Below are 16460 nucleotides of genomic sequence, written 5' to 3'. Positions count from 1 at the left end.
GCACAAAGCAGCTGGAGGGGATCATAAAAAACACCATTCCCAAAAGTAGAAATAAAAACTGATCCAAAAGGGAATAGTGTTTGAAAGGCAGAAATTTTGCATGAGAAATGCAAAATTAAGACTGGTTAGCTACATCGCTCTCAGAACTATTATGTACAATAGGCCAGGTAGCCTTCTATCTACATTTAGTATGTACATGACAATTAAAATGAAATTTATAAAAATCTTCACAAAGCTTCCACAAGATAATATGTATAAGTATCTAGAGGGGCAGGGACTGATCAGGGTCACCCAACATGGGTTTGTGCGGGGAAGGTCGTGCTTGATAAATCTTGTTGAATTTTTTTGAGGTGACCAGGAAGGTCGATGAGGGTACAGTAGTAGATGTAGTCTACATGGATTTCAGTAAGGCCTTCGATCAGGTTACACATGATAAGGAAGGTTCAGGCACTAGGTATTAATGTTGAGATAGTCAGATGGGTTCAATGGTTGCTGGAAGGTAGATGCCAGAGAGTCATGGAGGATGGAGGCTAGTGACAAGCGGTGTGCTTCAGGGCACGGTGTTAGGTCCCTTGTTGTTTGTCATTTACATTAATGATGTGGATAATGGAGTGGTAAATTGGGTTAGTAAATATGCAGACGATACAAAAATAGGGGGAGTTGTGGATAGTGAAGATGGTTTTCAGGGACTGCATTAGAATTTGAACTGCTTAGAAGAGTGGGCAAGTGTTTAGTGTGTCAATTTGGAAGAAATAATCAAAATTGGACATATGCAGTGAAGGGGAGGGCATGGAAGAATGCAGAGTAACAGAGATTTTAATATAACGGTTCATCATTCTTTAAAAGAGGATTCTCATGTAGATAGGGTCGTGAAGGCAGCTTTTGATATGCTGGCTTTTATAAATCAAAGCATAGAATATAGGAGCTGGGAGGTGATGTTGAGACTGTTCAAGGCATTGGTGAGACCAAATTTGGAATACTCTGTGCAGTTCTGGTCCCCAAATTATAGGGAGGATATCATTAAGGTAGAGAGAGTGCAGAGAAGATTTACTAAAATGTTGCCTGGATTGCAGTATCTAGAATACAAAGAAAGATTGAGTAGACTGCGTCTTTATTCATTGGAGCGTAGAAGGTTGAGGGGGGATTTGATAGAGGTATTTAAAATTATGAGGGGCAGAGTAGGTGTAAATAGTCTTTTCTCCTTGAGGGCAGGTGAGATTGGAATGAGGGGTCATAAGTTTGGGGGAAAAAGTTTAGAAGTCACATGAGAGGAAGCTTCTTCACTCAGAGAGTGGTGGCTAAGTGGAATGACCTTCCAGAAGAGGTGGTTGCAGCAGAGTCATTTAAGAGAAGGTTGAATAAATTTATGGATGTGAGGGGATTGGAGGGTTATGGACAGGGAGCAGTAGGTGGAACTAGAGGGGCCGAGATGGCCTGTTTCCGTACTGTTATTGTTAATTGCAATTGTTAAAAAAGATCTTGTGATTATTAGGATAATTATAGACAAGTCTATAAAGAAAGATGGTTAAAACTTAATATCATGTACCTCATTAGAGCAACCGAAACCCTGTTGGTTTGATCAAGTTAACAAAAGTAAGATGGGGCAATATATACTTTCACAGTCTCTACGGAGACCATCAGTAAACTGAAGGGACACTAATATATTACAAATAGTGGCAGAAAGATAGTGGTTTTTATTTTTAGTGGATGCAAGTGGACTTCAAATAGTTTGAGGAAGCAAAATGCTTTATTATTCCAAAATATTTTATTACTGCAGAACAAGCTAATTATATGAAATAATGGCCTTTAAGCATTTCATACAATAAACCACAATTTGCTCAGCTACCCCCAAGAGAAAATGAGAAATTAATAGGGCATAAATTAAAAATTAGTACTCCAATCTAAGCTTGCAAGTCATTCCAATATTACATGCAGTTACTGAGATAACTGATCTTCTGCTGAACCAAGTTTTCATCAACTTGTGCAGATAGCTCTAATTCTGTTGAATATCTCAGAGCAACTTAAAAGTATCAAGTTGGACAACAATGCCACTTTAGGTTTGATGAGTCTGTATTTCATTTGTTAGGTTCTAAAAAAAAAAGTTCAAATTTATTGTCAGAGTACTGGGATCTGTACACCAAGATGCCTTGGTGCCTGCCACATTGACCACCGCCAGTGGGCTGATAACGCCTCAAACCGTGCATCTTGGCACCTCACAGTTTGGCGGGCAGCAACCTCCTTTGAAGAAGACCGCAGAGCCCACCTCGCTGACAAAAGGCAAAGGAGGAAAAACCCAACACCCAACCCCAACCAACCAATTTTCCCCCGCAGCCGCTGCAACCGTGTCTGCCTGTCCCGCATCGGACATGTCAGCCACAAACGAGCCTGCAGCTGACGTGGACTTTTACCCCCTCCATAAATCTTTGTCCGCGAAGCCAAGCCAAAGTAACTGGGATCTGTACTGGGACCCCAGATGTTCACAATTTGCATTAATGATCTAGATGAGGGGATTGGATGTAATATCTCCAAATTTGCAGACGACACTAAGCTAGGAGGGGTTGTGTGCACTGAAGAGGGGGTCAGGAAGCTCCAGTGTGGGTCCTACTGTGGCTGAATCTGGATTATGGAGTATAAGTCGGTTTAATTTTAAAAAAATTACTTGTGATGACACTGCATTAAAGTTTCAATAGGTGGATTCAATAGATGGATAGGTTGTGATTTGAGGAGAGATAAAGCAGATTTGAATGACATTACTCATTTTTCTAAACTAGAGAATTATCTAATTCAGTGCTTCTCAACTTTTTTCTTTTCCACTCACATATCACCTTAAACAATCTCTTACTAATCACAGTGCACCAATGGCATAGGGATTACTTAAAGTGGTATGTGAGTGGAAAGGAAAAAGGTAGAGAACCACTAATCTAAATGAAACATAATACTTTAATAGGCCTTGACTGGGTAAATGCAGGGACACTGGCTGAGGTGTTCGTAACCAGCAGTTACATCCTCAAAATAATGGGTCAGTTATTCAGAACCAAGTTCTCCCTCAAACAGAAGGGAAATCTTTGTTATATGGGCAGCAGTAAAACCTCATTAAGTATGAGCAGATCAGAGATCAATGAATTTTTTTTAATTTAAAGAAATTGGATTTCTGGTTTGGGTTTAGGGTGTGATATAGAGTAGACATCTCTCTCATAGCTCCACTTCAGCATACTTTTCTGGTTTACTATTTTTTTTTTAAACTTTCATGGTGGTGTCAAATTGCATATTCTTTGTTTGAAATGGATACAATAGCTGGAAAGATCAGTAAAAGTGGGGAAGCTCCAGTGTGGGTCCTACTGTGGCTGAATCTGGATTATGGAGTATAAGTCGGTTTAATTTTAAAAAAATTACTTGTGATGACACTGCATTAAAGTTTCAATAGGTGGATTCAATAGATGGATAGGTTGCGATTTGAGGAGAGACAAAGAAACTGGCTATCCACAGACAAACCAGATTACTGAGAGCTCTTCCGAAACACTTGAATAAATCAAATAATTTATCGATGCAGGATTTAAATGTCTAGATGATAGGCTTTTGGCACTGAAATTTGACTTGCACAGGTCTGTCATTCTATAGAAGAACAAAGTGAACATTTGACCTCAGTAGAATCTACTTTAAAGGATCTGAACAACCAGGTCTGCCACCTGGAAGACAACAACAAGAAACTAACAGTGAAAATTATTGATTTGGAAAGTCGAAGTAGTCGACTGAACCTGCGTATGCTGACTAAATTTTTTTTCTGATTTGTTGATAACTGTTTAGGGATGAGATGTTTCCGACACCAGAGCTTGACAGAATGCATCATTCATTATTGCCCAAGCTGGGACAAAAACCACGTTCAGTGATATAAGCCTACATTGCTATGAAAACAAAGGAACTGCTGATCTGTGAGGCCCATCGTAAAGGTGCTCTGCAATACAATGGCAAACAATTTAGAATCGTGGAAGATTATCCTCCTGAAGTTAGGAAGCAGCAGGGTGTCTTCAGGTAAGTAACGTCAAGAGTTATACAAGCTTGTATATATAAGCCTTCACTGCTGTTCCCAGCACGTCTTTGCATCTTTCTTCCCAGCAGTTACAAGAAATAGTTTAGTTCAGTGAAGGATGCTTGGGAGTACATTTGTGAACTTTCTGCTCCAATTCCTGAATGACATTCTCTCTTTTCTTTCTGATGAATGGCTGTTTCGAACAGTTTTAGAAAACATTTTGCATTTCATAATTTCTCTCTTTCAAGCCCTTTTTCAACCTTCTTTACATGATACTATTTTTCAGAGATGGCATAGAGAGGGTATTCAAAGTTTTAAGGATCTGTTCACTGATGGATACATTGCATCATTTGAGCTGCTTTCTGCTAAATTTAACCTGCCCAAATCTCAATTTAAAAAAAATGTTGGCAAGTCTGGCATTTTCTTGATTCATAACTATCTGATTTCCCAAAAGACTATGAATCAAATTTTGTACACTAGTTTTTTTTTAGTTTAATGACATCTCGCAAAGATTTAATAGTTATTTCCAAGAAACAGTTATGTTTAAATCAGACTGCATTAGCTATATTTAAAATTTTTGGGAAAAGAATTTAAAATTGACTATAATCTTAAATTGGTTAATAGTTCTGTTACGTGCCCATCATTGTTTATTACAATTAAGGTGGTACATAGAGCACATGTCTAAAGCTAAATTGTCTCACTTTTACGTTGATATCCTTTCCTGTTGTGACCGGTTAAGAGCAGAGAAGCATCATTAATTTATATGTTCTGGATTTGTCCTAGTCTAGAAAAATACTGTAGAGAGGTTTTCCATACTTTGTCAAAAAATTTTAATTTTAATATAGATTTAATACCAATCTCTTTGGTGACCCTCTTCAGTACAATGGGAGAGAATGATTCTTCTTTGGTTCAGAGTCATTGCTATCTCTTTTGCCTCTATTTTGGCGAGGCATACAATTTTACTCAAATGGAAGGATGCTGCCCCACCTATTCAGTGGTTGCATGACATCACGTCCTGTTTGAATATGGAAAAGATTCATTATTCACTTAATAATTCAGATACAAGATTTCAGACATGATGATTTCACTTCAATGTAATTAAATTTTTTCCTTACTTTTGTTTTTCTTTAACTAATCATATATAGCATCTGACATCGCTGTTAAACTCAAAACCCCTGTCTTTCTCCATTTTATTTATTTTCTTTGTTTTTTTAGTTGTTTCTTTTTTATACTTTTTGTTATTAGCTTTTTTAAAAATAATATATAGTACTTGAATACTGATTATGGATATGATTAACAACTTATGTATGCTTTTGATATACTGAATGTTGTATTAATTTTTGTACAATTTTATTGAATTGCATTATTTCTATTTTCTTCATTAAAATCAATAAAAATATTTTAAATAGGGAAAAAATAAAAAAAATTGACAGATTCAAAGTTAGCACACAAAATAGTGTTGTGATAAAGAAACAGCTATGATCTTTTTGGATGAGAGGGCAAACAGCCAACTCCTGGTTTCATTTTTATGTTGTAAAATATTGTTTGAATTTTCTCAAAATTATGCATTTTGTTTCTTCGATGCATTTAAAAAATCTGAATGACGATTCAGACAAAATCTGGTCATGAGCGCAATGTGCTGTGAGGATAATGGAAAATTACACATCAACTTATGGAAGTCTTTGGGCTTTATGAGCTGTGATTATTCATTGTAAATCTTAAAAATATTGTCAACACTAATTTCAGCAGGCAGTGAAATGTCAAAAACAAACTGAATGGAAAAAATACACCATTAATAGATTTTCTTTCTTACCTATTCTGGCACATTTCCAAAATATTCCCAGAAGTCTGGAAAACAAATATTTTTTTCTTATTCAACTGATGTGCTACAACTTGGAAAAAGAAATCTTAACAATGAGAACACATGAATGAATATACATCTTCTATTTGTTACCCTATTTAAAGTACATTTTATTGCTAGCAATGTACAAACTAAATCATCTCAAGAACTCCTACAGTTTGTGGTAGAATGGCACAAAACACAGTATGCTAAAAAAAAATCATTGAATTCTTGAATCATTATGAATGATCAAACAACTAAAATTGGGCAAAAACTGTTGAAGCATTAACAAAGGTCTTATTTGATGATGGCACCATGAAAAAAAACACATTCGGCAGCTTGGTTGACTCATGGAAAGATGTGAATGGTCAAATTAGGATGACTACTCCATAATAAACAATGATACTTCAGTACTTGTGGTAGGAAATGGATCAGACGCACACAAAGTGCCAAATTAATAGAATTATCAAATCATGTTCCTGAACTCTAAATTTACCCAAACATCATATTGTGAAGGTACACTGAGTGTGTTAATTTATGGAAAAAATATCTATTATGAAAATAATACCTTCACATTCAGTTCAGATCAACAAGCACAAAGAGTTCACTTAAGCCAAGATTTTTTGCAAATGAACATGCTTTGAAAATAAACTGTTTTGAAAGTCAATTTTCATTTTAAACATTCACATATTGAAAGTGCACTCTACAATAAACTAATGCACTGTTATTAAAACTATGAGAAAAAAAACAAATGCTGTAGAAACTCAGCAGGTCAAACAGTGTCTTTATGTAGCAAAGGTGAAGATACATCACCAATGTTTCAGGCTTGAGCCCTTCATCAAGGCATGGGGGTACATGAGAGATGTCTGAACAAAAGGGGAGGGGACGTGGTGAGGATGAGAGATATTGGTGGAGCACTGAATCTGAAGATGCTGGAGCCTTCATCGCTGACTCACCCCACTTGGCTCCAAACATAGTACATCTGGAGCCCTGATCTCTCTATTGGATCCCACTTACCCAAATCCCCCACTACTTCTTCCCCATCTCCCCCTCTCTGCCCTCCTCTCCCTTTCAACCACCAATCCTCTTTCTCCCTCAGGCTAACCCTTCTACCCTTCTCTCTCCCCTCTCTCGCTCCCTCACTTCCCCATCCTCCCCCCACATACTTCCCTACTCCCCAACCCTTCTCCCCCTGCCAATCCCCCTCAACACTCCTCCCCTCCAACCTCCCCCACTTCCTTCTCTATCCTCTGACTTCTCCAAACCTCCCCCACTTCCTTCTCTATCCTCTGGCTTCTCCAAACCTCCCCCTCCTTGCCCCAACACCCTCCATCACACCAACTCCCACTCTGACCCTTGTCTGGTTTTTAATCATCTCCTTTGACCTTCCCCTCAGCAGAGGTCTCACGTTCATCCCCCTCCATCCACACCTCAATGAGTTCCATGCACGTCGTGATGCTGAACTCTTCTTCCCGTCACCTCCGCCTCCAGGCCCACTTCTTTGGACGCAACTCTCCAACATCTCCCCCCCCCATCCCCAAGACCCTTTCTGCTGCTTCAAGACCTCTTCCTCCTCTGGGACACTGCCTCCTGGCCAGCTGTCCGCTCTGGACCTTTTTAAATTTCCAACTGCCACCAGGACATCAACCGTCTCAACTTTAATACCCCACTCCAACCTCACCTCCTCAGAATGCTCCACCCTCCACTCTCTCTGCAAAACCCTAACCTTACTATCAAACCCTCAGACAAGGGTGGTGCTGTTGTAGTCTGGTGCACTGACCTCTACCTTGCTGAGGCCAGTCAACAGCTCTCAGACACCTCCTCCTATCAACCCCTCCCACAGTACCCCATCATCACCCATCAAGCCACGGTCTCCAATACAATCTCTCACCTCATCAACTCTGGGCATCTCCCCACCCCCACCCCTGTGGCCACCAACCTCACTGTCTCCCATCCTTGCACCACCCGTTTCTACCTTCTACCCAAGATACATAAACCTAACCATCCAGGTAGGCCCATCGTCTCTGCTTGCTCTTGCCCCACGGAACTAGTTTTATCCCTCCCCATCTACATCCGTGACACTGCACACACCCTCCATATCTTCCAAGACTTCCGATTCTCTGAACCGGACTGCCTCATCTGCACAATGGATGTTCAATCCCTTTATAACTCCATTCCCCAAATAGAAGGCCTTAAAACACATCACTTTTTCCTGGACCTCAGACCTGAGCAGTCACCTTCCACCACCACCCTTCAGCACCTGGCAGAACTTGTTCTCACTCTTAACAATTTTTCCTTGAAATCATCCCACTACCTCCAAATTAAAGGAGTACCCATGGGTACCCACATGGGTCCCAGCTATGCCTGCCTGTTTGTGGAGCAAATCATGCCACAAGACTCCCCAACTCTTCCTCCGGAACATCGACAACTACATCGGGGTGGCCTCATGTACCAGCGATGAGCTCATCAATTTTGTGGCCACTTTCCACACTGACCTCAAACTCACCTGGTCCATCTCTGATCACACTCTCCCTTTTCTGGATCTTTCTGTTTCCATCTCAGGAAATAGACTCTCCACTGATATTTATTACAAACCCTTTAACTTCTACAACTACTTGGATTACACATCCTCACACCCTGTCCCCTGCAAGGACTCCATCCCCTTCTTTCAATTTCTCCCAAGATGAGATCTTCCAGTCCAGAACCTCTGAAATGCCTGCCTTTTTCCACAAGCGTGGCTTCCCCTCCACCACTATTAACTCTGCCTTCACCCACATCTCCTCTATTCCCCATTCATCTACCCTAGCCCTCCTTGCCCCTAGAAACAATAAACACAGATACCTCCCTGCCCTCATCTACCACCCCACCAGCTTCTGCATCCAACACATTATCCACCAGAATTTCTGGTACTTACTACAGGACCCCACCACCGCACATTTTTCCTTCTCCTCCCCTCTCAGCCTTCCATAGGGATCACTCCCTCCATGACTCACTTGTGCACTCTTCCTTCCCCACCCATACCCCCAACCCCCCCTGCACCTTCTACTGTAGTCGTAGGAAGTTTAATACCTGCACCCACACCTCCTCCCTCACCAAGGTCTGAAGTCTCAAACAGACCTTTCAGGTGAAGCAACACTTCACCCGTACCTCCAAAGAACTCATTTACTCCATCCGGTGCACCCTTTGTAGTCTTCTCTATATCAGAGAGACCAGTCATAGATTAGGAGATCACTTCGCCCAGCACCTCCTCTACATCTGCAACAAAAAGGACCTCCCCATAGCCAACCATTTCAATTCTGAGTCACACTTTCAAGCTCGCATCTGTCCTTGGCCTTTCACACTACCCCACTTTGACCACCCACAGATTGGAGGAACAACACCACATTTTTTTGTCTGGGCACTCTCTAATCCAGGGCTTGAACATTGAGTTCACTGCATTCCACTAATCAGCTTTCCTTTATCCCCTCCCCTCTCCTTTAACTAGTTATTCTAGTTCTTGCTTCCTTTTTCTCTCCACCTAGCCTCGACTCCTCTCCCCCCCCCTTCCACCTATCATCTCCCACCCTCAAACCACCCCCCCTTTGGTTCAGACATCTCTCATGATCCCCCACACTTTGAAGAAGGGCTCAAGCCCGAAACATTGGTGATATATCTTCACCTTTGCTATATAAAGGCACTGTCTGACCTGCCGAGTTTCTCCAGCATTTGAGTTTTTTTCACTTAACCGCAGTGTCAAAAGAATCTTGTGTTTTACCGTTAATAAAACTATAATTAGTAGAAAAATGAATGGCTTAGGAGCAAATCAAATATTTAGATATGGAATTCAAATTTCAAGGTTGCCTTCTTGGATCAATTATCTGAATGTCAGGATCTTAATCCAGTAACACAACTATTTTAATTCTTGCATTAAAAATGTTGCTACACTTCATTTCAGACTTTCAATAAATCAATTTTGTTATGCCCTTAAAAACAAAAGTTACAGATTTAAAAAGTGAACATGTCACTCAGCCAATACACTTCCAATACCACATGTACCTGCTCAACCATACAAAGTGCTCCCCATTGTTATTTCTAATTACATCAAGAATAAAGTGCTGGAAAACCACAGGTCAGCGGCATTTGTGGAAAGGCAGATCTTGGTCTTCAGGTGTGAAACTCTTCATCTGAAAGGAGTCTTAAAAAGTTGGCCTTTAATTTTATTTTCAGGGAAATTAATATATTGGGATAATCATCCTCACAAGCAACAGAAATCACATTATTTTAATGTCACACAATTTAGTTTAGTTCCAATATTCAGATGAATATCTGCATTTTTAAAATTCTTCAACTGCTTTCCTTCATTTCTTAAAATTATCTCTCCTCTCCTTTGAGAGATGCTCCTTCCTAATTTTTCCCAAATTTAAAAAATCACCCCAAACGTTGGTTTTGAGTTTCCAAAGGTCTTTAATTTCCATAGCCAAAAAAAGTCTGGAGATCTCTCCCCTAATCAGCCTTCTCTTTCTGTGCTGCTTTGGCTACACTTCAAGTCTTGTGGTTTAACATTTAACACAAAACATGTATTAAATATCAGTTAATAATATACCTTGGATATTTAATACCATTGAAAAAGGTAGTAATTGTAAAAAGAATGTTACCCTTAATCATACATACAGACACTTACAATAAATAGGACCACAAATAAGCCATTTGAAAGCTCAAGCAGACTCTACTATTAAACAAGATCTTGTAAATCAGCAACATTTTCTTCCAGATTCTTATATTCTGAATAGGATGAGATTGCCATATACACTGTTCAATGGACATGCGCACCAACCATTTTTACTTGCTGTAGCTAAACAGGTATTTTGTTCAAAAACTACAATGGCATACACAAAAAAGAAAATATTCACAGTCAAGAAAAAAAAGTGGCGATACAAGAGTGCAGACGGTCCTTTTTATGATGTCAGAGCAGTTTATAATTAGCATATGAAGGGGAGGTTCAAAATCCATTGGAAATGAACAGAGAGGTGCTGGTCTTCACACTTGGGTAACTTCTATCCAAAGTTTGAGTGAGAAGAGGTTATAACTAGGGTGATGAGTAATTGTAGTAAAAACACAAAGCAGGAGAAATTTAGCAGGTGAGGCAGTATCCTTTATAAAACAAAGGTAAAATTTGCTATATAAAAAGACACTGCCTCACCTGCTGAGTTTCTGCAGCTTTGTTTTAACTTCAACCACCGTGTCTGCAGATTTTCATGTTTTACTAATGAAGGATTGTTACCAGAATTTTAGGATTATTTCATAAATAAAAAACCTTTACAACTACTGTGCATTCAAAACAGTTTAAGAATATCATCTTTTCACTAAAAAAGTTTTTTTTTAAAAGAATCTGAACATTACAGCATAGAGCCTGGCCCCTTCAGCCCTTCGAGTCTGTGCCAAACTTTTTTTGTCTCACTGACCTCCACCCAGTCATAGCCCTCCATACCTCACCCATCCATTTACCTGCCAAATTCTTCTTAAATGTTAAAAATGCACCTGCATTTACCACTTCAGCTGGCAGCTTGTTCCACATAACCACCACTCTATATGAACAAGTTCCCCGACCTTTTCCCCTTAACCCAGGTCCTCTGGTTTGTATCTCACCCACCCTCAGTTGAAAAAGGCTGCGTACATTTACTCTGTCTGTCCCTCTCAAATTTTAATACTTCTATCAAATCTCCTCTCATTCTTCTTTGCTCCAGGGAATAAACTCCTCACCTGTTTAACTTTTCTCTGCAACTCAATTCCTAAGTTTGGGCAACACCTTAGCAAATCTTCTCTGCAATCTTTCTATCTTATTGATATCTTTCTTGTAGTTAAGTGACCAAAACTGCACACAATACTCCAAATTTGGCCTCACCAATGCCTTAATCAACTTTACCATAACATCCCAAAACCTATATTCAATACTTTGATTTATGAAGGTCAATATGCCAAAAGCTCTCTTTACATCCCTATCCACCTGTGACACCACTTTCATGGAATTATTTATCTGTATTACCATGTCCCTCTGTTCTACTGCACTCCTTGGTGTCCTACCATTCACCGCATAGCTCCTTTCTTACTTTGTCCTTCCAAAATGCAACATCTTACCCTTGCTTGCATCAAATTCCATCTGCCATTTTTTTAGCCCAATTTTTCAGCTGGTCCAGACCCCTTTGTGAGCTTTGAAAACCTTCACTGTCTTCAATCTTAGTTTCATCTGCAAACTTGCAGATCCAATTTATCACATTATCATCCAGATCATTGATAGAAATGAAAAACAACACTGATCCCACATCACTCGTCACAGATCTCCAGTCTGAGAAGCAATTATCCACCACTACTCTTTGGCTGTTCATGTCTGGCCATTGTCAAATCCAGTTCATTACTTCACAATGAATACCAAACATCTGAATGATCCTGACTAACCTCCCATGTGGGATCTAGTCAAAGGCCTTACTAAAGACCATGTAGATATCATACACAGCCTTTTCTTCGTCAACTTTCCTGTTAACCTCCTTTAAAAAGATTGGCTAAACAGGACCTACCACACACAGCCATGATGATGATCCCTAATCAGTTTTTAGCTATCCAAATAATTGTACATCTGATCTCTTAGAACAACTTCCAATAATTTACTAACTACTGATGTCAGGCTCAACTCCCTATGATGTCCAGGGTTAATTTTGGAGCCTTGTTTAAACATTGGCTACTCTCCAATCCTCCAGCACCATACCAGAGGCCAAGGATGTTTTAAATGTTTCTGCGAGAGCCCCTGCAATTTCTATGCTAGCATCCCTCAAGGTCCGAAGGAATATCTTGTCAACCTCTGGGGATTTATCCATCTTTATTTGTTTTCAGACAGCAAGCACTGCCTCCTCTTTAATTTGTACCAGCTCTGTGACCTATGCCCATTTCCTGAGTGAATATTGATTTTAAAAATTAAGATCTTCCCCAAAACTTTGATAAGTACAGAATGCAAACTGTGAAGTAAATGTCAAAATAGGAGAAAAAGAGGGAAGTTATAGAAGGGTTCATTTTGGGAGATTATTTGAATAAATAGAGTGGTGCTTTTCAAGAAATCAATATACTTCTACATTTTTACCCAAATAGTTGAAAAACATTATATTTGATAATATAACATTGGCAAATTAACAGAATACAGCTGGCCTCCTAAGGGAAAACCTGGATTTTAATCTGAATGGCCCATGGTGATGTTAAATGTAATTATGGGGCAGTGAAATAGCTGACCCAAGAAAAAGTTGGGATATGAAAATGGTATCTTAATTACTGCCAACATGGTAATAGAATTCTTTGAAGAAATGATAATAATAGGCATGCTCTAAATATGGTGATGAGTTTTTAAAAAAAAAACAAACCGAAATCTCAGAAAAAACCCACCATTTTCCACATTTACTATCAAATGTTGTCATCAAACTTTAGTCAAGTTAGGGGGTTTCAGGTCCAAACATAGACAAACAAACCTTCTGTCCTGTCCCAAAAACATAACTCACCTTCAATGTCAGAACACTCCCAGCTGTGCCACTACAATTTTTTCCACTTTCCATGTCTGTTTTCTTACAGCCCTTCTCAGCTAAACTGCCAATCTGTACCAGATTACAGTTTTGTGCTATGAAATCATGTCTACAGGAACTAGGTTACAACTGTGTAAACTTAATTTAGTATCTTTACAGCTGCGGGAAAGGGGAGTATTACTCCATCGGTTTGGGCCGAATTTAAAATTTATCCTCAGGAGGTAAAATGCAAGGGCGTTGTTAAAATTACACTCACTGGTTTGACAATAACCACATGTGTACCTTAAAAAGTTAGCTTTTATGGTATAACTGATCAAGAGCCAAACTGGTAGAAAGCCAAATTGGTCTCAGACTACCTCCTGGTACTTCTACATTCAATGCAAAATGTCAAACAGATCCTCGCTTCACATTAGGTATTTTGCTCATCCTGTGCCCTGCCCGCGTCATTGCAAAGATGTGCATGCAGTCTTAGATAACAAATTTCTTCTGCCAGTTTCTTCCTTTCTCCAATTCAATAGTCACTTTTAAAACTTTTTCCAAGTATGCCATTTATAAGTTTTACTGTGTGATTAACTCAACTAATACAATATGCTTGAACGATAGCTCCTTAGAAAATCGGCAGCTTAAAATTGGCTTTATTCATTTCCACAAATCCAATCACTCAACAAAATAGTGGACACTCGAATTTATTTCAGTTCTCTCCTTGACACGAAGCATCATTTTAGTGCCTTTGTTATTGATAGGAAGCTACTATGGTTTTGCCACTGCATTGTGCTTCTTTTGAAACATTACTTGCTCAGAGAGACAAACTTGATTTGTCGAAGAAAACTTCAAGATCAAAAAGTTAGGGCACAAGCTCAAGTTGTCAGAATAGGTCACAAAAAAAAAAAAAAACGATTGCTTGCTTCTGACATGTGTAAGAGTTGGAGAATCTGACAGAAATTGTTTTTAACTCTATGCCATGACTTGAATCACAATGCAAAGTAACAAATTTACTAATTCAATTGTCTAAATTTCTTCAAACCAGTGGAACAGATTTGTCAAGTCAATCCATCATATTGCCAGTTAGAAGGATTATATATGGATTTGCTACTCCCCATAAAATGCCTCAAATGATAATGTGCTAAATCTTCTGTCAAGATCTGCCAGCAAAAAAAGACAGCCTTCTGTTCAGCAGACTGCCAGCCATGAAATATCCATGCAGTCCTGATGGCCAAAATGCAGCTGACCCAATCATATGAATGTAACCAATTATCTGCCGGAGCAGCAAAGATTCTAGACTTTTAACATGGAGATAAAATTTCAATTAAAAAAAGTCAGGTCCAAATATAAATTTTGAAACAAGATTCAAACAATCAATGCAAATAGTTAATGCACCTCATGGGCTGTCAAAATAGTTTTATGGACTGTTATTCAGGGCTAGAACTGTCGAAAATCAACTAGCAAACATTATTTGCATTGATCCTCCAAGATTCTGCTACTCGTTAGCAATTACAGGCAATTTATAGTGACCAATTAACCAACCTGCAAATCTCTGGGTTGTGGAGGGAAACTCATTGCATTAAGTGAAATAGCTTCCCCAAGAAACAATTGGAATACAAAAGTGGTACCTTAATTACTGACAACATGGTCATAGAATTCTTTGAAGAAATGACAAGCAGGCTAGATAAAGAGATCCAGTGGATGTTGTGTACTTTGATGATCAGAAAGCTTTTGACAAAATGCCGCACTTAACAAGAGGCCACAATATAACAGGAAACATACTGGCATGCAGGAACCAGAGTGTTAGACACAGGAATCACACGCGTTGGCTGTCAATTACTAGTGATGTTGCTTTTATTAATGGAAGTATTAAAGCAAGTATTTACCAGAATTAGATAATTTAGATCAATCCGGATTTGTTAAAAAGAGATATTCTGCTGATAATATTTCTAAATTAATTAGTTTAATTCATGTATCTCAGAAGACATTAGATTTTGCTTTAATCGTATAATTAAATAAATAATTCCATTCTAATCTATCCAAAGTCTTAGAAAATTTTCAGTTTGGACCAACACTTAGTAATTGGATTACGACTTGATATAAAAATCTTTTGGCTAGAGTGGTTCACTAATGGACAAATTTCTTCTTTTTCATAAACTAGATCTGCTAGACAAAGCTGTCCTTTGTCTCTGGCTCTATTTGTTTTGGCAATTGAATCATTAGCACGTCGAGTAAGACGAGACACGACAGTATTAAAGGAATTAAAGTTAATAGTAAGGAATTTAAGATTAGTATGTTTGTTGATGTTTTAATTTATTTAACAGATCCTGAAAATTCATTGTATTCATTATATGAGAAATTAGAGGATTATAGAGAAATATCAGGTTATAAAATTAATTGGGGGAAAAGTGGAGTTATGCCATTAGTTGACGTGATTATGATCGATGTAAACCAATTGCTCAATTTTAATGGACACAAAATCCAAATATATATTTAGATATTAAAATTGATTTTAAAAATTAGATAGTTTGTATAAATTGAATTATTTATCATTACTTAGTAAAATTAAAGATTTTATAGGTGGAATTATTTACTTATAACTTTAATAGGTAGAGTTAATTGTATTAAAATGAATATTATTTTCAAGGATCCAATATCTTTTTTCAATCTATACCTTGTCAAATACCTCTTTTTTTTTTTTTTTAAAACAAAAAGTTTAGGACAGATCCCTGTGGAACATCAGGAAAAACCCAACACCCAACCCCAACCAACCAATTTTCCCTTGCAACTGCTGCACCCGTGTCTGCCTTTCCCGCATCGGACTTGTCAGCCACAAACGAGCCTGCAGCTGATGAGGACATTACCCCTCCATAAATCTTCGTCCGTGAAGCCAAGCCAAAGAAGAATATATGTATTTTTTAAAATTTATATATATAAATATATAAAAATACATATATATATATAAAATATATTAAAAAATATAAATATAAAACCATAATATCTATTTGTTTATTTATTTTAAAAGGGGAAAATGACTAGAGTATCCTTAGAAAAATTAACTAGGAAGAATTAG

At 38.3% G+C, this 16460-nt stretch overlaps 1 protein-coding gene across 1 annotated transcript in view; it reads right to left on the bottom strand.

The window, feature by feature from the left end:
• tmem167a (transmembrane protein 167A) overlaps positions 1–16460 on the bottom strand; it is a 40352-nt gene that overhangs the window by 4924 nt on the left and 18968 nt on the right. The window contains exon 3 of the mRNA XM_069936337.1: positions 5841–5875. Within this exon, the coding sequence (XP_069792438.1) occupies positions 5841–5875 (35 nt within the window). The remainder of the gene's footprint in view (positions 1–5840; positions 5876–16460) is intronic.

The sequence above is a fragment of the Narcine bancroftii genome, chromosome 1 (genome assembly GCF_036971445.1).
Source record: "Narcine bancroftii isolate sNarBan1 chromosome 1, sNarBan1.hap1, whole genome shotgun sequence".
Lineage (NCBI taxonomy): Eukaryota > Metazoa > Chordata > Chondrichthyes > Torpediniformes > Narcinidae > Narcine > Narcine bancroftii.
Note: the sequence above shows the minus strand (reverse complement) of the source record. Positions and strands in the feature narration are given on the sequence as shown.